The sequence below is a fragment of the Condylura cristata genome, unplaced genomic scaffold, assembly GCF_000260355.1.
Source record: "Condylura cristata isolate star-nosed mole 26May11 unplaced genomic scaffold, ConCri1.0 scaffold00009, whole genome shotgun sequence".
Lineage (NCBI taxonomy): Eukaryota > Metazoa > Chordata > Mammalia > Eulipotyphla > Talpidae > Condylura > Condylura cristata.
In genome coordinates this window covers 48,324,839-48,349,894 of record NW_004567110.1, presented here as the reverse complement: position 1 = coordinate 48,349,894, position 25,056 = coordinate 48,324,839, and the positions used below count along the sequence as shown (strand labels likewise).

The 25,056-nt window shown below is 34.1% G+C and overlaps 1 protein-coding gene across 1 annotated transcript in view; it reads right to left on the bottom strand.

Moving 5' to 3' along the window:
- Positions 1 to 24,808, bottom strand: part of PPP1R42 (protein phosphatase 1, regulatory subunit 42) — a 30,146-nt gene extending 5,338 nt beyond the window's left edge. Inside the window, exons 1-6 of the mRNA XM_004680028.1 lie at positions 24,680 to 24,808; positions 22,641 to 22,807; positions 21,689 to 21,827; positions 19,337 to 19,453; positions 10,003 to 10,120; positions 8,148 to 8,279 (exon numbers count right to left, since the gene is read on the bottom strand). Of these exons, the coding sequence (XP_004680085.1) occupies positions 8,148 to 8,279; positions 10,003 to 10,120; positions 19,337 to 19,453; positions 21,689 to 21,827; positions 22,641 to 22,807; positions 24,680 to 24,808 (802 nt within the window). The remainder of the gene's footprint in view (positions 1 to 8,147; positions 8,280 to 10,002; positions 10,121 to 19,336; positions 19,454 to 21,688; positions 21,828 to 22,640; positions 22,808 to 24,679) is intronic.
- Positions 24,809 to 25,056: the final 248 nt, after the last annotated feature.

The window sequence follows — 25,056 nt, the reverse complement described above, 5'->3', positions numbered from 1 at the left end:
TACCGTTACACTAAATAATAACACATTAGCAGTAGGTATGTCCTAAAAATCTATATCAAGAACTTAATGAAATTCCATAATATATTTGGCTACCTTTTACTAGAGAGAGGTAGAACTGATATTCCCACTTAATCTTTTGCAATACCAAAATAGTATTTTGGCATGTTGTTAGTAAAAATGTTACCTGTGAGAATCAAAAAAATTCAAAAGAAAATATTGATAGAATTTTCCACCTTAGTATAACACTGAAGGCTAAAGATTGAACATAAATTACTTCACTGACAGTGGCAGAAGCAGACCATTCTTAATGTTCTTATAGAACCCTATTCTTCTAGAGTAGCAGGTCTTTGTAGAAGATAGTAGTTAAAAGTGCTTTAGCTCTGTATTCAGTACTCCTACTTAGGAAAATAAGGATAGAATTTATTCGCTTTTTCATGAGTGAAGTTCTGAATTTTGCTTGGGAATATAAATGTGGTCTATGCCAGCTATAGTTCACAGCTGAACTGAACAGTATGTGTGACAATATATAGAATTTACCAACATTTTATTCTTAAGCTGGGACAATTTTAATTTTCTTTACTGCTTCATGATGTGCTAGCAAGAATTTTCAAAATGCTTGGTAAAGAAGCAAATTCAAGGGCACTTTTGTGGAATTGACACCAGTTACGTAAATCTTTAAAAAGTTGTTGAAGTATTATAGACAGTGACTAAAGTTTTGATGGTAATGATTATGGATATAAGCAGTAAAACAAATTCTCATGCACCTTCCTTTAAAAAAAAATTTTTTTTTGGTAAATGGAGAGGAGGCAAAATTTTTAACTCCCTGCATATCTTTTCCCCTCTCCCCAAATAAAGCATTTGTCAGACACACAGGATATTCTCTCTAAGCCTCCATCACTACAAGCCTGAGCCACTCTGCTGGGAAGGGGTAACACAGTGCCCCAGTGCTGTTGTGTATTTCCTCTCCATGGGTTCCATTAGGAATGCTAAGTCATCACCCCTTGACTAGACCCCACAATGAGGATCCCATGAGAAATTCACCTGTCTTTTATCAGGCAACTCTGGAAAAAGGAAAGCTCTTCTAAAGTATGTCCACTGGCTGAATGAAATATGCTATTGCCCTTCATAATAGTGTAATGACGATGATATGATTGGAAAGATCAATAGATTTATCATTGTATTGATTAGATATGGACAGTTAAGTTGAATCAATAAGGATATATTAGGATCTGGTTTATAATGCCCATAGCATGTGCCACACTGTACAGTAATTGTAGCCCATTAGCACTGTAACTATCTTGTTGCAAGATCTTTCAGATTATATTTTGAATTTTTATATTCAGCATATTGCCTGGCATATATGCCTATTAGTTTTATGAACAAATGAAGTTCTTTTATTTTTTTAAAGTTATATATATAATTTAAATATGCAAGTTAAATATATTTATTATACTATTGTTAATTTTTGTACAATGTATTCTCCTCAGGTGTAATCCCCATAAAATTCCTGCCTCAGTTCACCTGTGAACCATCACCATAGTCCCTTTTCCTGCCCTGTTTTGATCCCTCTACCTTGCTCTCACCTGCAAAATGAAGCTATTGTCTGATGTTTTGTTGTTAAATTTTTTTAAGATTCTATTTATTTATACATACAATACTGGGATACAGGCAAGAGGTGCAGGGGGTGAGAGGATCCACCAGAGATAGAGTAAGGGAGCAAAGCAGGCAGGTTGACTGAAATACACTGCTGACAGGAACAGTGGGTGAGACAGGAGAGGTCTGCCATGCCATGTGGGTCACCTCTCTGGCCTGGGGATCGAACTCATCCTGTGGTGACTGTGATTGCTTCATAGTGCTGCTGTGCTTTAACTGGTTGCGCCATCAGGGAGGGCACTGTTTTTTTTTTTTTTTAAAGCAATGTCAACTATTAAAATCAAAAGCTGCCATTTTCTTCTCAGCAAATTTAGACTTGATTTATAAGAACTAAATTATGTATATATTCAAGGTTTGGAGTAGTAATTCTTAAACTATTTTTTGGATAATAAAGCCCCATGGAGAATCTAAGGAAAATTCTAACATCTTCTGTATCACCACATTAAGTACCTTTGGTTTGGTGAAGTGGTAAAAATAACATATTTGTAATGTCCTCTGGGATCTTCTTCCTTTCTACCACCTAATGCCCTTGCTGTAGTTGTCCACTCATTAATGGAATGTTCAGTATCACCTAACCTCAGATTTCATTGATGTGACCGTGTTCATTCATACATCTTCACCTATTGTTTTCTGAGCTGTTCATGAGATACCTGTCTTACTTTTGTGGGTGTTTATAATCTGTGACTCCAAACTCTTCCTGAATCAATATTGCTATCACAGTTTTATGATTATTTAAGTAGACTATCAGTGAACTTCGTGTACTAAACACACATGTACACACACAAGTTTGACCAGGAAAGATTAGAAGGAACAACTAGGAAATAGATGGAGAGTCTCTCCTGCATTGTTGACATGAGGACATCCTTCCCCTTAGGAGATGTTGTACAGATATTTGAAAGAACATACCCCATATCTTCAGTAATTTTAGTGCTATCTTCTTGGGAGGTTCTGGAGATGTATTTCCATTTCCAGGGTACCTCTGTATATCAGGGAAAATGACTGATTTTGTTTTATCCACTTTATTACCTGTGGGTACTAAATAGGAACTATGTTTCAAAGTTACCTGTAGCATACCAAGAACTAAAAATATGTTGCTTTGAAACTAATAACTATATCACAAAAATGCCTTACACTACCATTGGGATATTAAAGCATTATTTGTATGGATTATAAATTCTATTTTATGAAATGGGATTAAATAAAGTTAAATAGTTTTATAGTCAAACTAATAAAAAATTAATATCCAAGATAATACATCACCCTTTCACACATAAAACCTTCATAGGGAAGTTGATCAACTTTCATAGAAAAAATGGGAATATTAAAATTAAATATAAAGTGTATTGTCCTCACATTTTGCTATTCTGAGTTTTTCAGTGTGTTTAATTTTATTTCTATCTTTTCATAAAATTTTTAAATTAATTTTTTTGAGGTAATGCTGGTTCACATCTTTACATTTTAGATGTATAGGTCACTCCCTTTAGGTGTTGTTGCCATAGAGTAACCACAACCAAAGTACCCATAGTCCACTATCTTAGTTCATTGTGCTCCGTTTGACTTTGTTTTTGGCCCTTCCTCACCACTCTCCCTCTGGTTGCTTCCCTTCTATAGCCAGGTTGTGTTTTTAACTTTTAGGTATTATTCATGTTTAGTTTTTGTAATATGTTAATATTTTTATTTCACAACTTAATATTCCACCTCATTTTCCTGTTTACAAATCCTTCTCCCTTTTTAGCAGTTAATTCCTTTCAAGGATTGTGTTATGCACTACAAATTCTAGTGCCTCCTATAATTCTTAGCACATCTGAGATGCTCAATAAGTATATCGTTAATAGTTCCATAAAAGAGCCATGTTGTTTTGATTACTATAGCTTTATAGTATAATTTGAAGACTAGGAAGGTGATACCACCATTCTTTTTTGTCAAGATTGCTTTGGCTACTCAGGATCTTCTAAGGTTTCATATAAATTTCAGTAGTGTTTGTTATATTTCTTTGAAGAATGGCATTGAACTTTGATAGGATTGCATGCATCAAAACCTGTATATAGAGATGTCTTTGTGGATTCATCTCTAATGGCAAGAGAAATAAAAGAGAAAATAAATAAATAGCATTACATTCAACTAAGACTTCTGCAGAACAAAAGAAATTATTATTAAAACAAGAAGACACTCTACTAAATGGGAGAAAATATTTGGCATGTCATATATCCAAAAAGGGACTGATATTAAGACCTACAAAGAACTCATACAACTCAACAACAAAAATTACCCAATCAAAAAAAAAAAAAAAAGACCGAAGAACTAAATAGGCCCTTCTACAAAGAAGATATAAAGATAGCCAAAAAGCACATTTAAAAAATTCTCATTATCACCAGTCATCAGGCAAATACAAATTAAAACCACAATGAGATGTCATATTGCACCTATGAGAATGACCTAAATATATCAATATGTTTATATATATATGTGTGTGTGTGTATATATATATTTATTTATATTTATATTTATATTCGCATTTCCTAAATACATACATGCATATATACGTAAAACAGGATATTTAAAAAAAAAAACCTCATACTATGTTGGTGGGAATATTTACTGGTCCAGGCTTTGTGCAAAACAGCATGGAGATTTCTCAAAATATTAAAATTGATCAACCTTAAGATCCAGAAATTCCAGTCCTTGGTATCTACCTGAAGAATGCAAACACGTTATTTTGAAGGCACATATCATTCCTGTATTCATTGAAGCAATATTTATAATAGCCAATTTATGGGGACAACCTAAGTGCCCAATGACAGGTGAATGCACTAGAAAGATATGGTATATGTACACATGGAATACTACTTAGGTATAAAAAAGATGAATACTAACAATTTATTAAGTGAAATAAATTAGGTGGAGAAAGACATTACTGGATAGTTTCACTTATGTGTAGAATATAGAGAAATGAATCAAATGGTCAGACAGAACCAAACCAATAATTACTCCTAGAAATCTAACTGTAGAATTGAGGCTACCTGAGGGATATGGGGAGAAAGTGAAGAACAGTCTGTGAAGCAATAGACTATGCTGGAGACTCTTAGAACCTTTGTGGTGGGTGTGATATGGTAATAGACATCTGAGCAGTTGTGATCCTGTACCTCTGTATCATATGCAGTTTTATAAACCAGTATTTCCTCAATTTTAAAAAAAGCTAATTCACTTTCTAAAATTCAGCTTTCTGGAAAATGAATGTAATAATCAAGTACCCCACAGGTTATCATGATTAAATGCAATGATGTGTATAAATATCTGAAATGTTGGCACAGTAAATGTCAGCTCATATTTCTTTCCTTGCCTCTATACTGAGTGCTTTGCATTTTAAATTATTAATCGCTATTATAATAGCAACAACAACAAAGTATGAAGTGATGAAGTGGCTTTGTGTACATGTGTGATAGAACACTTAACATAGTATCTATCCTGTTAACAAATTTATACATTGTGCAATACATATTGTTAATTATAGGACAACTTTGTACAGAGGCTTTTTCAAGCTTATTTAATTTCATTGTCAAGTGAATTCCCCCATATTCCCTTCCTCCTGTCCTTGGCAACCAGCAATTCCACTCTTTTACTTAGTTAATTTGACTGTTTTTAATTTCCCAGGTAAAGGAAATCTTGCAGTATTTGTCTTCCTGGAGAGTAGCTTATCTCATTTAGCATAATGCTTCCAGGGTTCATTCACGTCACATTCAGAATTCCCTTTTTTTAAGGATGCATAGTATTCTGGTACATATATATTCATGCAGTGATATTATTCATACCAGTGGACATTTAGGTTTCCATCCATATCTTGGCTAATGTGACTGGCAATGCAGTGAACATAAGAGTACTAATATCTCACTGAGATCACAAATTCAGTTGTTCCGTAAGTATCTGTAAGTATGTTTGCTTATTGAACTATATGGTAGGTCTATATTTTTAAATTTTTGAGGTACTGTCATACTGTTTTCCATAGTGATTTCATCACTTTGCATTTCTACCAGTAGTGTGCAAGGGATTCAGTTCTGCATCCTCACCAAGACTTGTGTTTTTGATTTTTTTAACAGTCATCTCAACATTTGTTGAGTATAGTTCATTGTGGTTTTGATTTGCATTTCCCTGATGACTAGTGACATTGAGCATTTTTCATGTACTTGCTTTCTATTTATATCTCTTCTCAAAATAGACATTTTGAGAGAGTGTCTATTCAAATTCTCGGTCCATTTTTAAATCAGATGATTAGGGTTTTGCTTTTTGTTTTCTACTATTGAATTGGGGAGTCACTTATTTTTTGGAATTCGACACTATATCAGATCTATAATTTGCAAGTATTTTTCCTCATTCTATAGGTTGCCTTTTCACTCTTTTATTTCCTTTATTTTACAGAGGAATTTTAGCTTGGTATAGTTCTACTTGTTTATTTTTTTCACCTGTGCTTTTTTGGTTTTCATATAAGATATCATCTACATGAAATCATTGCTAACAGCAAACTCATGAAAGTTTTCTTTAGTGTTTTCTTCTAGGAGTTTTGAACTTTTGTTTCTTATTAGTAAGTTTTTAATTCATTTTGAGTTGACTTTTGTAAATTTTAGTTTGTGTTGTATGTATATATATAATATACCTATATATTATCTATATATTATATATATATACACACATGCACATATTATTTTTCATGTGGATATACAAATTCCCAATAACAGGTGCTAAAGACATTTATGCATTATGTATTTTTGTTACCCTTGTTTAGAACAGTTGGCTGTTTATTCATGGATTTATTTTTAGATCTCTATTCTGTTCCATTGGTCCATATGTCTCATTTATGCTAGTATCATACTATATTGGCTATTGTAGCTTTGTTATATATTTTGAAACCAGGATGTATGATGCCTCCAGCATTGTTCCTCTTCTGATGGTTGATTAGGTTATTTGTTGTATTTTGTAGTTCTATATGAATTTTAGACATTTTTTTTCTATTTCTGTAAAAAATTCTAATGAGATCACATTGCATCTGTAGATTGCTATAGGCGGAAGAATATTTTAACAGTATTACATCCTCTGGTAAGGTCTTTTCTTTCTGTCATGACTTAATTTTTTTTCACTAGTGTGTGGCAGTCCTCAGTATATATTTCTTTTAACTCTTTAGTTAAAGTTACTCCTAAACATTTTATTCTTTTTAACACTATTGTTTTCATAGTTTCTTTTTCAAATAATTCATTGTTTATCTTTATGGCTTTATGGATTTGTTTTTGTAAATTAGATCATATAGAGATTGATAAAGATTTGATTGAAAAAATGTAATTCTAAATAATTGAAAACATTAAGGCACATTATAATTACTATTTTGTTAAATTTCATTGGAAAAAAATTTAATAATTATCCCTAAATTAAGAAGAGTTTTAAAAATCTATTATGCTGAAGCAAACTATGTTATTTTTAGAATAGGGTTTGGAATGGGGGAGGGCTGGTGGTAAATTCTATAAGTATGTCAGTATTTATAAGTTGTCATTTTGGCATAATACTAATGTAAACCACTGGACTCCTTACTCTAGGGCTGGTTTTGCGTTTCACAGCCAGCCAGGGGTAAATGGAGGAGGAGAAATGCTTCCTATCTATTTCATAGATTGCAGATGTTGAGTAATTAACATTGCTATCACAGATTACCCTTGGTAGCTAAGTAAGTTCCATTCTTTGAAATGATTTTCCAGAGTTCTTACTCAGTGGACATAATATAGTGCAATCTCATACTGCAAATGGACCTTTTCACCTGTGCTTCTCTTCATCTCAGCCTCCTAAAGTGACAGTTCTGCAGAAAACTTCATTACATCATTCTAGCTTCCCTTTTCCTATTCCTCTGGCTACCGGCTTCCAATGCCCCATCTATTAAATATTCAAACACTATAATGGAATGAAGGAAGGGCTTTATTCCAATGCTGTGTACTACAGAATCTGTAAATAGTTACGATGCTGCCCCATATGATAAAAATAATTGTTATATTTACATTTAGCTAATTTTAGTTGCAATATACTTAGCTATAGAGTATAAGCCACAGATGTGATTATGATACATTTTATTTTCTATTCTGATGAAAAATATGATTTGTATACTATTACTAAACAAATATTCTAGTGGTTTAAGTCTCTCCATTTTACATAGCTTATTGTTATTTAACCATTTACATAATTAATATTTCAGACTTTCACTCAGATATAAAATGACACATTTCTCCCACCTTCATTACCCTATGTTTACATAACTGATGTGGTCATACTCAGTGTGAACAAACATAGCTTTTGTTGATAGTGTTTGCCATTTTCATAGATAAATGATACAGGTAAAATTTCCTAGGAATTACAATTATTTATGTATAAATAAGTAAAAAAAAATCAAACAAAATAATCTAAACAAAAAACCCTTATTTCTTGTTATCTTTGTTGAGTAGAAGAGGTCAACTAATGAACCTTACTTATGTATGAGTTACTTCCATCTTCATTTTTAATGTTTCTTTTCTTGTTCATTTTTTTGGCTTCTCTAGATGCTTTCCAATTCATTAGGAACTGTCTTTCCAGATATTTAATTTCTTTTCCATCCAGAAATTCTAGAGAAAAATCCGTATATTAAAAACACAATATATAGGCCCTCCCTGGTGGCGCAGCGGGTTAAAGCACAGCACTGAGAAGCTAGAGCCACTTCCGCATGAGTTCGATTCCCGCCTGCCCCGGAGGAGACCACATGGCGTGGCAGACCTCTCCTGACCCGCCCGCTGCTCCCCTCAGCAGTGTACTTCGTCGATCTGCCTGTTCTGCTCCCCACTCTGTCTCTGGTGAAGCCTCTCACCACCCCTGAGCCTCTGGCCTGTACCCCAGCTCTGTATGCACAAATAAATAAATCTTTAAAAAAAAACAAAAAAAAAACAAAAAAAACCCACAATATATAAATGTAAGTATGCAGGTAAAAAATATATAATTTCTGGCTTAGGGCACACAAACTAATTACAAGATAGGATTAAATAAATTCTTACCTTATTTATACAATTTCTGTGTTTTTATTTTTAGATTTTTTTCTTATTTCAAAAAGAATGTACTTATTAAAAACAATTGAAACATGATAGAAAAACATAAAAATGTTCTGCAATTACTACTCATAACTTCCCATCACTGCCAAAAATAATTCCCTTTCTAGCCCTTCCTCCATTCCATCACCTATAATATGTAAATTAGTGTTATTTTTTAAATAAAATGTTATATTAAAAATTCAGTGTTACCTATTCATTTAGATATGAACACATTATGATTATTATAAATTATGATTATTATTCTTAGAAAAAGGATCTGTGAATTTTCCCCCATTCCTTTGCATTATCTACAAGAGATATGTAAGTTTGCTAATCATAGAATGTTATAAAAATATAACATTCTATGTGTATATTTAAAAGGATCTTTGAATGAGTCCTCTTAATTTGTATATTTATCTTCATGTCTTTTATAGCATAGCTCATAGTACTATGTCATGAGCAATGTTTTCAGTAATAGTTATGTGAACATCCAGAGATTCTTAATCATCCAACATTTTATAATTTTTGTTCTGTTTTCAAAGAGTAAACCATACAGAGAGGGCAGGAGATGGAGAGTTGTAGGGGTGATGCATAGCAGAATAACCTATAGAACTTTTAAAATGTAGACATCTCTGTTTCTTTGTATACCCAAGAACAGCATGTCACGGGAGTTCTGTTATAAGTAATACTTTGTGAAAGGGCATTGCTTGTCTACTCATGGCTGGATAACTTGGTCTTTGTTGAAGTGCTTTGGTTCATTTCCCCCAGGACAATGCATATTCAGGAATGATAGTATTTGTAAGGATCTTGTAAAGGGACCCACCACCCACCTCCCCTCTTAAATCAAAAAGACTCCTGTATGTTTTTAGGGTATCATTTGGCAAGTGTCAAGCCATGAAAAACCTTGATCAATTTTATCTGCAGACCTGAGAGCTAAAGAGTCTCCTGGGATCTTCAGAGGATTTGTGCCAATGAAAGTTTGGCAAAAGGTCAACGAATACTACACATTTACGACCAGTCATTTTCGTTGATAACAGCCAACCCTCAAAGAAAGAGTGTTTGGTGCCTTAATTATTTCTAAACAGCAGGTATTTTCATGCTTAATTTCTCAAATTTAACTTTTGCTCTTATTCAAAATATCAAATTTAAAATTGGCCATAGGTCCTTATGTCATATTTATGTTTCTAAAAGCTTGAAGTAAATTAAGTAAAAAATAGACAGGTTCCTTTCTCTAAGAAAATTACATTAATGGAATATAAATGTTTACCCAGTGATTTGGACATCAATATAAGTCTGTCTCTGTATTTTGGTTTGAGACAAACAGGGTTTCCGTTGAGATCCATTTTCCACAGTTTTAACAACTTTTCCAGTAAAAACTCCAAATCCTATAATTAGAAGAAAAAGCAAAACACAAGTATTTGATAATTAACAGTATTTTTTCATGCCAATTAACCATTATTCTAGCTTAGTGCCAGGTATTTAGAAAATACACAGTAGATATCTTTTGGCAAAAGATGAGGTCCTGAGTCGGGAGCAACAGAACCACTCTTTGTTATGCTCACCTTACTAGATTGAACTTACAGCTAAGAAAGTACTTTTGCTCTTCTGGCCACTCTTACTGCAGATTTTTTGTAGTAGAGCTTATAAAAGTTTACAGATTAAGGCACTTAAGTAAGTAGTGAATAAAAAGTCCATTGGCATGGTAAAGAATTTATATTTTTGCTTTTTATTTTATAAAGAATGCACTGCCACTAAAAAATTATTGAATCAAAGGAAAAAACATTCCATGTTTATCACCCAAAAATCATTTAAAATATGTTCTATAGCCTACTCCTTTTTTAAGCATAGAGGTTTTTTTAAATTGTCATATTGTAGTCACACTTTTATTTTATGTCTATCATAAACATTTGAGTTTTTACACCTTGTAAGAAAATCAGATAATTTGTATTAAAAAGAATAATTAAGTTATGCCATGAGGTCTACAGGCTAAATGAATTTGGCAAAATGGAGTTTTGGCATCAGAGGAACAGCTTTCTCAATTTGTCCTCTGTCTCCTTTCTCTAATTTGGGTTTCTTTTTCCATTCAGCATCACTCTTTCTCCAATGACTTGTGCTTCTTTCATTCTTTCCATTGTTTTCTCCCCTTGCTCATCTTAAAAATATACATAATTTTAGAACTGCTTAATAGAACCAGTATATATTTTTGATATTTCTTATATATGTGTTCTATCTTTTATTTTAAAGACCAGAGAAATTTCATTTGTAATGAATTACTCAAGTCAAGCAATGTAAAAAAAAGTTGTTCTACTCTGTAGCCTTCCAGTAATTTTTAAAACTTCAATAGCCACAGGCAAAGTAAAAAAGAAAAATGATTTAAATGGGGGAAAAACCATTATTTAAAGCAAATGTTTTCCCCCTAATAGTTCTGTGGAGAACTTTCTGGTTTTCATAAGCCAGAAATATATGAAACTGTACATATAGGAAAACTGCTATTCTTTTGACTACAGGGAGAGGGTAGAGAAGTAAAAAAAAGAAAATTCCACCGGCAGGCAGACACCTAACAAGTTTTTCATTTGTTTTCCTCAAGTCAAGACCAAAATTGCCATAGAGTGTAAGAGTAAAGTAGGAAATACAAACTGACTAATTTATGTTCCTACTTGCAAAGCTAAAAGCAACTGACAATGCATTGTTTGATACTTTTATTTTCCATACCATTTCTCACCTGCAAAACTTATCTATCACTCTTAATATATCTGCTTAACTGAACCACGCGTACCTCCCATCTTAATCTGTTTGAGCCATGTTTATTGCTGCTTGGATATCTAATTTCTCCCATTTTGGGAAAAATAATGAAGATTTTCTCTTACAACTTCTTTTTTTGCTGTGATGCTTTGACAGCGTTCCCTTCTGCGTACTGAAAATCTTTATAAAACTCTGTCATTTCATAAAAGGTAACAAATTTGGGACATGTAGATGTGTGCCTGTATCTACATGAAGAAATAAGTCTTTAGGGAATTATTACAAAAACTGGGTGACCTCACTGTAAAGCAATTGGTAGGTCTTTTAATCTTCCTGAGACCACAGTCTTCTAGAAAGTGGCAAAAGTATTTTAAGATGCCTACTTCATTCTTACTGAATCATGGACTAATTTCTGTGCTACTAAGTTATCCAAATAAATAATATCAATCTATTTGAAACATATAAGGGAAAATACAGGCAACCTCAAAATCATGGTGGTGCTGCTATTATTTGAGCTTAGTCAAGTCTGTGGCCTCACTTATAATGTGAGGATAAAATAGTTCTTGTGTATATAAAGTACTAGATTAAGGCAAGTAAGTAATAATTGTGTTAATTTTCTGCCTCTTTGCTTGCCTTGCCACCCATCTTCTAATCCCTTTATCTTAATTTTGGTCAGCAGAGAGCAAAAATTGTTGTAAGGAAAAATAACCTTCTGATCCACTGACTTGACTTTTTATGGGAAAGCTTTCTTCAAAAGCTTCATGCAAATGCAAATTTTTTTCTACTCTGTAGTTTTTCAATTGATTCTTCCTTCTGCAAAATTTGTTAAATTGTCCTCCACAACATTTCATCAAGTCATTTACTTTAATTTATGTGAGAATTACAATATTACTCTTAGTCTAAAAACCTGTAAGAGAAAGGAATTGTGCATTGCATTTTTGTAATGTTGACTATTATGTCCAGCATCTAAAAGTTAGTAATAACAATGAGGGAATTTTAAATTTATGTAGGTAAAAAAAGTCCTTCAGAGTTTTGTTAATTGTTCCTCACTTGATAAATGACCCTCGACAGACTCCCTCCAGTGTATGTTTATTTAAGACAAACTGATCCTGTGCTGAAATATGATTACCCTTTGGATACGCTCTAGTTGTTCATTGCCTTCCTGTCTTTAATAAAATGCTTTCACTTTCCTGCCCTTCAATAAGTTACTAAAGAGAGCAGACACTTTTCTGGACAGTCTCTATTTGATAAATGATCATGTCATGCTATCATTTAGAGGAATGCTGCAAATACCGAGGAGCCAGTTTAGTTTCCCATGCAGGGCTGGTGTCCAGGCCCCTGCAGCCCTGGCAGTGCTCTCTCTACAGCTAATGATGGTCGCTGACGAACCTGTATTTGACCAGTATGCTCCAATCTTTATCGGAAATGTCTGGCCCAACTGTCCTAACTAAATCTAAAGATGGCCATTTGTCATCCCCCTGACTGCCTGTCATCATATGCCTGGGAAAATCTATAATTTTTGGCTTGTTCCTGACGAAACTGAGGAGTGAATAAATTTATCTGTAGGCTACTCTGCTTGTCAGGATCAATATTGAGCAGAGGTTGAATACATTAGAAACTAGGAAAACATGACAGGCCATAGTGTTTTGTTCATTTGTGTCTTATAAATCAAATATTTAGTTTATATAAGAAGCAAGCATGTCAAACTTTTGATTCCCACATTCATTTTGAAGATGCTTTACTTCATGATAAATGGTCATCGGAAAACCAGTGAAGTAAATCACTAATATATCTGATTGTGAGATGAACTTTTCAGATCATTTTATTGATTTAGCAAAGTTTTCAAACATAAAACTATAGGTATAGATTTTTTTGTTTTTTTTTTTTTTTAAAGTTGTACACATTTATCCAACTACCATATTTATTTGAACCTTATTGTGTCAGGAAGATACATAATGCTGGTTCTAGGGAAGTTCATGGCTCATTAAGCTACTTATAAAAATGCAAGTACCCATTTAGTAACCATCATTGTAAATAGTTATTTCAGTGTTTAGTATTTTAAGGTATTGATGCACACCTATTTAAAGAAGTTAAAGAAAAAACTGCAAAGAAATGTTAACGAAAAGTAAATGTCATTCAAGTTGGAGCCCAGGGAGTTAAAGAAGGTAGTTCTATGGAGTATTTTTGACCTAAAGCTATCTTTCTCCTCTTTCTCAATAGTTGACTCTGCCAACAGTTTTAATGAGGGAGAAGTGGATCATACATCCACAGAATTTTCTGTTTTCTGCCTTTAATCTCACACTTCTTCTTGTACTCCTTTCTCCAGTTTTCTTAATAAAAGAGGACTTCTGCTCTTTTCCCAAATTTATCAGTTATCTTGAGTTCTTTCTCACTTTACAGATTTCCTCTTTTAGGGATCTTCTTTCTCTCATATTTATATTTCTACCTTTCCTTCTCTGGGCTTTATCCTATCTCTTACTATCACTATACTTTTTGAAAGAGTAGTACAGACCAGTGCTTCTCGAAGTTTTATGTACTTGAGTCACCAAGGATCTCTCAGTATGGGTTTTGATTTGTTAGGTCTGGGCAGAAGCTGAGATTCTACATTTCTGCTGCTGAAAATGGAATTTTAAGTATCTAAGAGGCCACCACCTCTGTATTCACAACTTCTAGGTTCCTGTCAGTCCAGTACTGTCAACCTCCACTGCTAACCTTGTCCCTGCCAGTCTTGGGCTTTCTCAGTTTCAATTCTTTGGAGCATTTTACCCTGCTGGTCACTCCTCTTAAGGCTTTGTGTGTCAGTCTTTGTAGGCTCTTTGGATCCTGCATGAATCTCTGACCTCACAGTAACAAACCACTGGCCATAGAAATACCCAATGTATGAACAGTCTATTTTCTGAATAGCTTTCGAGAACAGAGAACATATCTCATAAAACAACAACAACAGCAAAACCAATGCTTTACTTGGCAGACTGTTGCTTTAGTCAGCCTATCAAAACAACTCATTTAAATGAGAAAAAGTCAGAAGAAAGTCTCTGCAGTGACAGTGTTATAACACGTACTCACAATGCGTCCAGGCACTAGAGCTCCCTCTGGGAAGCAGGAGCAGGTGGCCCTGTGGCTGGGATCACTTCACTTGCTTCCTTTTCTGTAATCTACATTTATTTCTTTCAGTGTTTGTTTATGTTCTTGGGCCACAGCAGAATGGTCCAAGAAAAATGTTCCTGTAATCTACCAATCTTTCTCCATTTGTATGTAGGCCTTTTACAGAAAAATAATGACAACATTGTGAAAATAAAGCATCTGTTATACCAAGAAAAGAAGTGTTATTTGTACATGAAAGGAAGAACCAAATTTTGTGGGAAGCCTTGTTGAGCATTTCATCATATACTCTTTCTTCCATCTCTAGACAATCTCATCACGATGGTAATTTCATTGACTACTCAACCTGTATGCTCAAAACCTCTAATTTTTCTGTCCTCTGAGCTTCGGCCTTCAATATCTAATTGTCTTTTTGATATTTTCTCTTGAACACTTCAAAGGCACCTCAAACTCTATTTGACCGAAACTCATAATCTTCTCTCCCATACCTGACTCTTGAGTTTCTTATTTTCTGTGGTACAACGCAGAACTTAGGGGTTCATTATTCCACCCTCCCTATATCCAACAAAGCAACAAATCCTGCCCACTTTACTCCCTAAACAGCTTTCCAGTATGTTCACTTATGTTATTTCCAGGCCTATCCTGTTCAAGTTTCCACTGTTTTCCACTTCTCTAACTACAGTTACTTCACCCCTGGTTTAAACACCTGCAATGTCTCCTCATTGTTTTTAGCATAAAGACAAAGTCACTCATGTCACTTTTGTGGCCCATCTAATCTACCAGCTTCTATTTGTCATATTCTCAACTGACTTTGTACATGTTAACCTGGATAGCCCTTCTGTTCTTTCAGAGCATATCTCTAGCAATCATTTTCTTCAGCGAAGCCTTTCCTGAGCTCCAGAACTAAGGCAAATCCCCTTTGCAGGCTTTCAGAGCCACGTCCTTCTTTGTATTATTTGTCAAAGGTATAATTTTACATTTGTTTTAGGATAATTATGTGCTTGATGTTTTTCTTCCTGAGACCTCCATCAAGCTTTTCTGCTCATATTGTCTCCTCAAATATCTAGTTAGTGCTACCTCATGGAAAGTGTTTTGAATGAATGGAAGAAATAAATGCATGCATACATATATGAATAAATCTGAGATTAGAAGTAGGACAGGGATCATAAAGAAAAAAATCATAGGGAATAATTTTGGAAGAGCTTGTGAGTAGAAGGGCCACAGACATTAAGAGAGGTAGGAAAGCTGGGATTTATCTCCTCTTTTCCTTTTCTATTTCTTCCTCTACTTCTCTGCCACCCTAACCCCTCAAATCCCAAATAAGAGGAACTGGCTACTTAGATTGGTGGCCACCCTGCTTTCCCCAGGTCCATATCCTTTGCCTCCACCTTAATTGTTACCAGTCTCCTTTGACTTTAGAGCCATGAATAGGCTAGCACACAGGCATCATTTGGGCATGTTTGTATATCCTAATGTCCCATTCTCTTTTCTTTTTCTTTCCTTAATCCTTCCATAGAAGTCTAAGATTTCAGTTGCAGAGAGTATTTTTCTTGTTACATGTATTCCTTTTAATTTTTAAAAATATCTTTCTTACTGCTCACCAGTATGGAATTATTCAAAATTACGTAATCATCCTAAGGTACCATTTTTCTCTGTTTTCAAAGTGGCATGCACTTTCTCTAGGTACATTTGAGGAACGTAGAGATGCCCATATAAAGCAGTTGCTCTAAGTGCGAAAAACCTTGGGTAATTACAGCAGTTTTGTTAGGATTCTCTAATGATGTCCATTTCTTTTTCCCAATGGCACAAAGCTGTCTGTTGCTGAAGACTCCTACGATGCATGTCAGTGACCTTATGTATGGCCAGTTGAGCTTTCTCTCCCATGGAAAAGGGTTTGATGTCAGCAGTTTTTGGATAACTTCAATCAATGAGCATACAGAATGGAAAAATTAAAGCCAAAAATAAAGATGCTAATCCCAGAAATACTTGCAGAGAAACAAGTTAGTAGTCTAATGTTAAACCTTAACATGTCCTTTGACTAAGCCTTCAAATGATGACTTAAACTGGACCACAGAATCACACTACAAACAAATTCCAGGCAAGACTATATCCAGACTCCCAAGTGCTGTGTTTAGAAGTTTCTAATTGCTGTGTCCTATTGTTAGCAGTACAAGAAATTGGGGTTTCATTTTTCACTCCCTGATATCCTCTCTCTAGAAGGGAAAAACAAATATTCACATAGCCTACCCTCTGGAACTTATTGAGTGGCTTTTACATTCTATCTTCAAGCTGTTTAATATTTTTATTGTTGCCGTATTCATTATTTCTGTAAACATGTAGTAGGTGTTATATATAACACTGTTCTAATCTCTGTGCAATCCTGAAATCAACAAAAATTCTTTGCTCTTCAAGGTTTTCAGACCAATAGGGTTTATGGTGATATATGATTACAGATTGTATTAACCAGGTTTTCTTTCCAACCATTTACTCTTTATAAATCAAAGCAATCCAGTCAATACAGTTAAAAAAATCAAATAAGAACATAGATTTTATTAGAAAATTTAAAGAGTACCTTAAGACTTATAACAAAACCACTTTCAACTTCTTCAGCTATTTCTATACACACTTAACCTCTATAATGAGAAATAACATCTACTGTATGTTGTTTAATCTTAAATATTGATTTACTGAATCTCTACTATAGAAGATAATGATTTAATTCTAATTACGATACTCAAGCCCTACAACACTTCATTTCCCTAATCCCATCAATAGAATTATATTAAAATTATCTATTAGATTATATTTATGACTATGTTATTAAGCTTAACTTATGAGAATATCAGGGTACAATATTTGTGATATCTCATAAAACATTGTTCCATTAGCCTAGATTCTCACTCCAGACATAAAATAAGCTTTTTAAGTTTTTCATATCTCAATATTTCTTCACTATTGTTTCCTCCATTGCTAATCTGACTACTATTTACTAGGATTTATTTCATGCAAGGCACTGTGCTAAGAACTCCCTATGTATAATCTCATGTAATTCCCCCAGTCCTCTGCTGTAAGAACTCTTTTGACATCCTTTTGATAAGTGAGGATTCTAAGATCCAGAGATCCAGAGGAGACCAGCAACTTGCCCAATTTGTAATTTTGCTGGCAAGAGGCAGGGCAGGACTCCAACGTAGGTTGGCTCCTTGTAAAGCTTAAACTCTAATCCAAAGGAGCTTAAATTCCTTTGGATCATGGTAATTTAGGTAATTTTCCCTCTTTTAATTCTTCAACTCCAAGTTCAATCATGATCTTCCTTTTTGTTCCCTTTAGGAGAACATCTGTTAATTAATCATTTAATTTTAATACATGTGTTAAACATCAACTGGGTGAGAAGTACTTTTTAAGGAAATAGAGCTGCAAGAGTTTGCTTCTATTACAGTCTTTCAGTCTAAAAGACATTTTAGGTATCTGATTAAATATATAAATTTAGAAAAAGTTAAAAATAAGTCTCAAAGACCATGAAGCTTCTCTCAGTGAAGCTATTTAGAAGAACTGCACTTGAGGGTCATTTCTCCACTTATCTGGAGTATTCCATAGGACATAGGGAATGCTTCTTTCCATCACAGACTTCCATTGAGAACTCTGCTCTCACCCTGAGTCCTGGATACAAGTCTTCCTGTTATATGACCATTGATGACGAGCATCTCCTAAAGACTTTTAAAATATGGGAATATTTTACATGTATTGTCTCCCCTGTTCCTACAACCTGATAGGTAGTGGTATATACCTAGTGCAAATCAGAATAAGTTAAAGATCCAGGTGCTTCCCTAACTAGGAACAGGCAGGACAGAGTTCAAGTATCGTTGATTATTACAAACTCAGTAATTGGAAGATCAGTGTTTGGGGCAAGAAATCTGGGCTCTCGAGGGAAACATAAAGAAATATTTGATGGCAGCACAATACAGAGAGGAAAAAGAAAATACTTCCTTCTTAGAAAAACTTTTTCTTCTGGTAGGGATGGGGGCATTCTGATATAGAAAAGAGAAGTAAGTCTGAGGGCAGAATATACAAATAAATATTTGAGAAGCAAAGATTTGTAAGTTAGTTTTAAAATAAATTCAGAAGTTTTTAGGACCTTCCCTGGTGGTGCAGTGGGTTAAAGCATAGCACTGTGAAGCCATCCACAGCCACTGAAGCACAAGTTTGATACTCTGCCAAGAGGGTGACATGGTATGGCAGAAATCTCCTGACACCAACTCACTGCTCCCCTCAGTATTTCAGTTTACACCTGTTCTGCTCCCCAGTCTGTCTCTCTTGAATCCTCTCACACACACCCCCCCCCCACCTCTGGCCCAGTTCTTGTGTGTATAAATAAAAAAATATTTTTTTCAAAGATTTATTTATTTATTCATATAGAACTGGGGTCCAGGCCAGAGATGCAGAGGATGAGAGGATTCACCAGAGACAGAGTGGGGAGCAGAACAGACAGATCGACGAAATACACTGCTGAGGGGAGCAGCAGACAGGTCAGGAGAAGTCTGCCTCGCCGTGTGGAGCTCCTCTGGGGCAGGCAGGGATCGAACTGATGCGGAAGTGGCTTAAGCTTCTTAGTGCTGTGCTTTAACCAACCACGCCACCAGGGAGGGCCCTAAATAAAAAAATATTTTTAAAAAAGTTTTTAAAGTGAAATATTTTATAACTAATTAGAGAAGTACATATCTTAATCACAATTTCATGATATCTTTAATTTTTCTTTCCATTACCTTGACATGCTGAAGTTGGTTGTCAACTGCTGTGAGCTGGTTAAGATTTTCCAATGTTTCTAAGTCTCTTATGTCATCAATATTATTATTGCTGATATTCAATATAGCAAGGGATTTCTGTAAGAAAAAATAACTAAATTAATATTATTAGACTACTTAAATACTGTCAGTGGGAAACAAAGCTTAATTCAAGAAAAATGTAAGATGTCTAGCTTAGGCTGCTTTGATTTTTAGGCAAAAAAATAAAAAGCTATAGAGATCTTATTTCTATGTCTTCTTTTTATTTTCTTTTATTATTTACTTATTTATTTATGCATACAGAACTGGGGTACAGGCCAGAGGAGCAGGGACGGTGAGAGGCTTCACCAGACACAGAGTGGGGAGTAGAGCAGGCCTACTGACGAAGTACACTGCTTAGGAGAGCAGCGGGCTGGTCGGGAGAGGTCTACAGTGCCATGTGGGTCACCTCCGGGGCAGGTGGGATCAAACTCATGCTGAAGTGGCTTTAGCTTCTCAATGTCGTGCTCCAACCTGCTGCACCACCAGGGAGGGCCTCTATGTCTTATTTTTTATGGGAAACGTCTACTGATTTATTTTTTAAAGATTATTTTTGCATTAAAGAACTGGGTACAGGCCAAAGGTGTGGGGGATGATAGGATTTACCAGAGATAGAGTGGGGAGCAGAACAGACAGACTGACTGAAATACACTGCTGAGGGGAGCAGCGGGCAGATGGGGAGGGATCTGCCACACCATATGGGTCACCTTCCTGGCTGGGTATCAAACTCATACTGCAGTGGCTGCAGTATGCTTCATAGAGCTGTGCTTTAACCCATTGCGCCACCAGGCAAGACCCAGAGGAAACTTTTAGAATTACAGTAATTCTTTTTGTTTATAGTTCCTCCCCAAATTCAACTTTCTTCTTCCAAGACATTAGAGAAATTTATAGAAAAAAAGAATAAAAAATTCAAGAAAGAAAGAAAATACTCCAACAAATGATCACACAATGTAGAAAAAAAGCTTATTTCAGCTTTAGCAAATTTTCATTTTTTGTTACTATCACTAAGATTTGTACTTTTGTAGAAACAGGTAGTTTTGTCTTTATTTTTTCTACTTAGGAGACATGACCAAAAATGAGAGAATATCTATATAGCTTTTCTTTGAAAATTCATATGTTCAGAAACCACTTAAAATAATAATTAGATAACTAAGAAGAAATTTCCCATCAGCGTGAAAAGAGGACATAAACATAACAATAGAGTAACACTAAGTCCAACCTATCTTAAAATCTGAGACCCAGGAATCTCCACCATACTGGAATTTACTCACCTAGGTTTTCACACATAGCCAACCAGTAGAGAAATTACTTCCTGATACCTTTTAAGATTTGAAATGCAGAAATATATTTCATAGAATTTTGGAATTTGCTTGAATCTATGCAAAAAATGTGCCAGCAAAAATGTTTTTGGTGGCTTTTTATGACAATATTTGACCCCTCCTCAATATGCTTAGATCAACTGAGGCTGAACTGAGACACAGTTGATTTTTTGAGGAAAAACAGAAAAAGGTAGTATAAAAAATCAGGCCATTATTTCCTTTCTAATTTAAAGCACTATCCCTTAACCACTGTATACTCTCTTCGCCACTATCCTCTGTTTCTGAGTCAATAAAATAAAACCTAGGGAATCTATAAATCCAATAATGTCTCATTTATGTACTTTGTATGAGACTTGAAGTTAGCATACCCTAACAAACCCCATTTTGAGGATTAGTAAAAGCTGGGATACCCTATGGTGCCCAGATTTTGAGAAACCTCTATATGAAGTGAGTGATTGGCAGGTGACAGCTGGTGCATCAAATGTGGTGTTCCCAGAAATACTGCTTCTGATGAGGCAAAGTCATATAATAACATAACCTACAATCAAATAAAAATCCAGTGAGAACATGACTTATTATAGTGATTCTCTCTGTTTAAAGTTTGCCAAGTAATTGTGCACTCCTTTTCCCACAGGCTTTCCCCTAAAATTTTAAATTTTGAGTCATAATAACCACCAAGGTCCAAATTATGAATGAGTCAACATCTGTACTGGCGCTTCATATTTTACATAACCTTTTCACATCTTTCTTGTGATCCTTTGAGTTACCCTAGAGACTGGCACTATTATCCCTATTTTACAGCTGCTGAGTTTTTGAAAAATTATATGGGAAACAGGAGTTTTGGTTTCAAACTCTCAAGTGGCCATATAAACCTACAGAGCATATACGTTGTCCATATATACCTTTACCACCTTCCTGTTCCATTGTAACTGTTTATCATTATAGTCTCTATCAGAATATTCAAATATGGTCTTACTGCCAGAGAATGAAGTGTTCTTGGATCAAACAGAAGTTTTTCTCCAAGGGGAAGCCTCTGACTCTCAACATGAAGCTCTCTTAGTTTTTCTAGTCCTTCTAAACCTTCTATGACAGCAATGTAATTTCCTCCCAGGTACCTGCAAAATGTAAAACAAAATTTTAAGTAGGGAATCTGAGAATGTTATGGTATATAAACATGATAAATATAATAGCAAATTCATTGAACTGTGTGAAAAGAACATAAGCAGAATATTGAATCAATGAAAAGGTTATCTATGATTTTTATAAGAATTAAAGCTTTTACATTTTGTTTAAAAGAAAGAACTGTCATAATCTTTCTATTTGCTAGTGCTTGTCATTTGTTAGGGTGCAGAAGAATAACCTGGATTGTAGGTCTATAAATAAAGATTGCTGGACCAAAGTCTCAGAGATTCTGCTCTGTCTAGGTTGGAACTCGGCAATCTACACTTTTAACAGCATTCTCTCTCCTCCCCTATTGATCTCCGAATTTCCAATCTGAAGAAATTGGGTCTACCAGTAACTAATGAAGTATTAGCTAATAAAAATCATTATAAGCAGTAAATAGCACTTAAAATTCAATCAACATCAGCATTACTCTATGACACACCCCCTTGAGGTGTGTGATTTTGGAATGCACCGAATTCATTAGGACCCCATGTAAACTTTTTGCAAGTTGAGGATATTGTTAATATACAAAGATGTTTTACACATGCCTTTAGGCAACCCAGCCTCCTGCAAAAGGAAAGTATATTAGGCTCAGTAGGGCACAAATTGTCAAGCATTACATGTAAAACAATTTATTTTGTATTTAAATACTAAAAAAGAATAAGGCCTTTTGCCTGTTCCTGCAGATAATAGAAATGCCTACTTGCAAAAATATTACTGTAATGTTGACAACTACTAAAAAAAAAAAATGAAAAAACACTTACAATTTTTCCAGTTTCTTTAATGCCCTGAGGTTTTCTATACATGAAATACAATTGTTTTGTAAGTATAGATGAGTCAGATTTGAGGCATAGTTCAAGTTAGTGATTTCACTAATGTGGTTATCATACAAATATAAAACACTAAGGTTTTTGCAAAGAGAAATGTCTTCCTAAAAGGAAAACAAAGAAAAGTCATACTTAATTCCTCCTGAAAACTTAGAGTTTCTTTTTCTTTCTTTTGCTTAAACAGTCTGTGCATTTTCTTAAGTTAATGTGAGATAACAGTATTATCTAGGCTTTAGTATTCAACTGCTATATCAGAACTGCATTTGGTAAGAAACATTTTCCCAAAGTAAGCAATTTTCCTAGGAAACAATTAGGCTATCTGAAATTTGAAGTATTTAAAAAATTATTGCTCCAACATTATAAACTAAGACTTAACGTTTTTCTAGGACTGAAAGTAGCTGTTGTGGTTTACAATACTGAAAATTGGAAGTCATCTAGAGACTTAAAACCAGATACTGTAAAAATGATATTGAAGGGGGATACTATATAAACCATTAAATATTCTTTAGCATAATAAAATAAAAACTATGTCATAACAAAATAAAAGCTGTATATTCAGTATGAGACACTATTGTAAAATTACATGAATACACATGTGGAAAAAAAACTGGAGAGATATCTCCTAAATGTTAACACAGTGGTTTTCTCTGCATAGTAGGACTGTAAGTCAATTTCTTCTCTTTTATATGTAACTTTATATAAATGAATGCCAATTACCTTTAAGATAAGAAAATAATTAAAGGTATTTTTATAAGGCTGTCACTTTTTGTGTGATGGTAGAGTCAGCCTAGAGGAAGTAGGAAAAGAGTGAAGTTTTTCTTAAAAATATCACAGATTTCATTAAACTAAGATCTTTTAAAAATGCAACATCTTGGGCAGTTAACCACACACTCTATTTTTATCTCATTGTGAATTATTTTAACCATTTAACCATTTCAACCATATCAAAGAGACACATATGGGAGGCTCAAAAGAAAGTTGAATAGACCATGTAAATGTATGGGGAACTTTAAAGTCATTTAGGATTTTTGTACTGCTATTTGTTTTCTACAGTAAAATGATGAAGACTATAGATGAGAGAATTTTTCTTGGAAACATAACCTACTAGAGCACAGGATGATTTTGTGCTCCCTGGTGATGGATCACTAAGAATCTAGAAATGGATATGAAATGGGAGCTGGGTAAAGTCTGGGATGGATGGAGGGACAGTTACCTTAATGACAGTTTGTGTTTGTGTTTTTCATTCAGTAAATAATTGTTACTTAATATGAGTCCAACACTATATTGATTGGGGAATTTAGAGCAATATGAATAAAATTTACATGATCCTTGAGCTCTTGTAGGTTTTATTTTTGACAAAATTTCTCTCATGTATAGCCTTTAGCATTTTTTGTAGTCATCTGATACCATACAAAGGGCCTAACTGGGTCTTTTGCCACCTTTAAAGTTCCTTAAATTAAATCCAAGAATTAACTCAGTACACAAGAAACATAGTTTCAGAGTATATCTAAATTAATGTAATCTTGTTGATAGAGCTGACAGGTTAACATATACTTATGTCACCAGTTAAATTAATTGAAAAAATGATTTTACATTTAAAGTTTCAAAATATGGTACTCATTAATTCTTAATATTTTGATATGTTAAAAAATTCATATTCCAGGTTTCTGAAATTGTTACACAGAAGTAATTATCTTTGAAATGATTTTCCACCATATGCTTTCACATTTGGTTTGCTATATGTAGAATACTCTAGAGGAACACATATTTTAACACATATAGCAATCACAATGGTTAATTTTAATAAGTTTAATATAACAAGTAGGAAATTAAAATAAAGGCAAATAAAGCTGAATAATCAACGTATAGTTAATAAGTATAATAAAAATATAGTGAATAAGAAAATACTCCCTTATAACAATTTCTAAATGTTATATTGTTAATGACATAAAAGTAAATAATTTCAGAGTTCTTACAATAGCATCTATATTTTTGTCTGAAAAGTTTATGTGAGTTATTTTCTTCAGGTATTGTGAAATGGTTTCTTCTTTTCGTAGTTTAAGAATGCTGTTTTTGGCAATTAACCTCAAGGTCAGTCGAACCATGATTTCTTTTTAAATCAAATTCTCAGCAATGGCTCTGTTCTGATTCCATGTCAAGAGATTTAGATATTGTTTTATCCCCAACTTTCTGAAAAAAGAAAAGAAAAAGGAATGTTATATACATAGCAATTTAAGAACAATTACTTGAACTTACTCTCAATTTTTAAAAAAAGATTTACTTATTTATGCATACAAGAACCGGGGTACAGACCACAAGTGCAGGGGATGAGTCACCAGAGACAGAGTAGGGG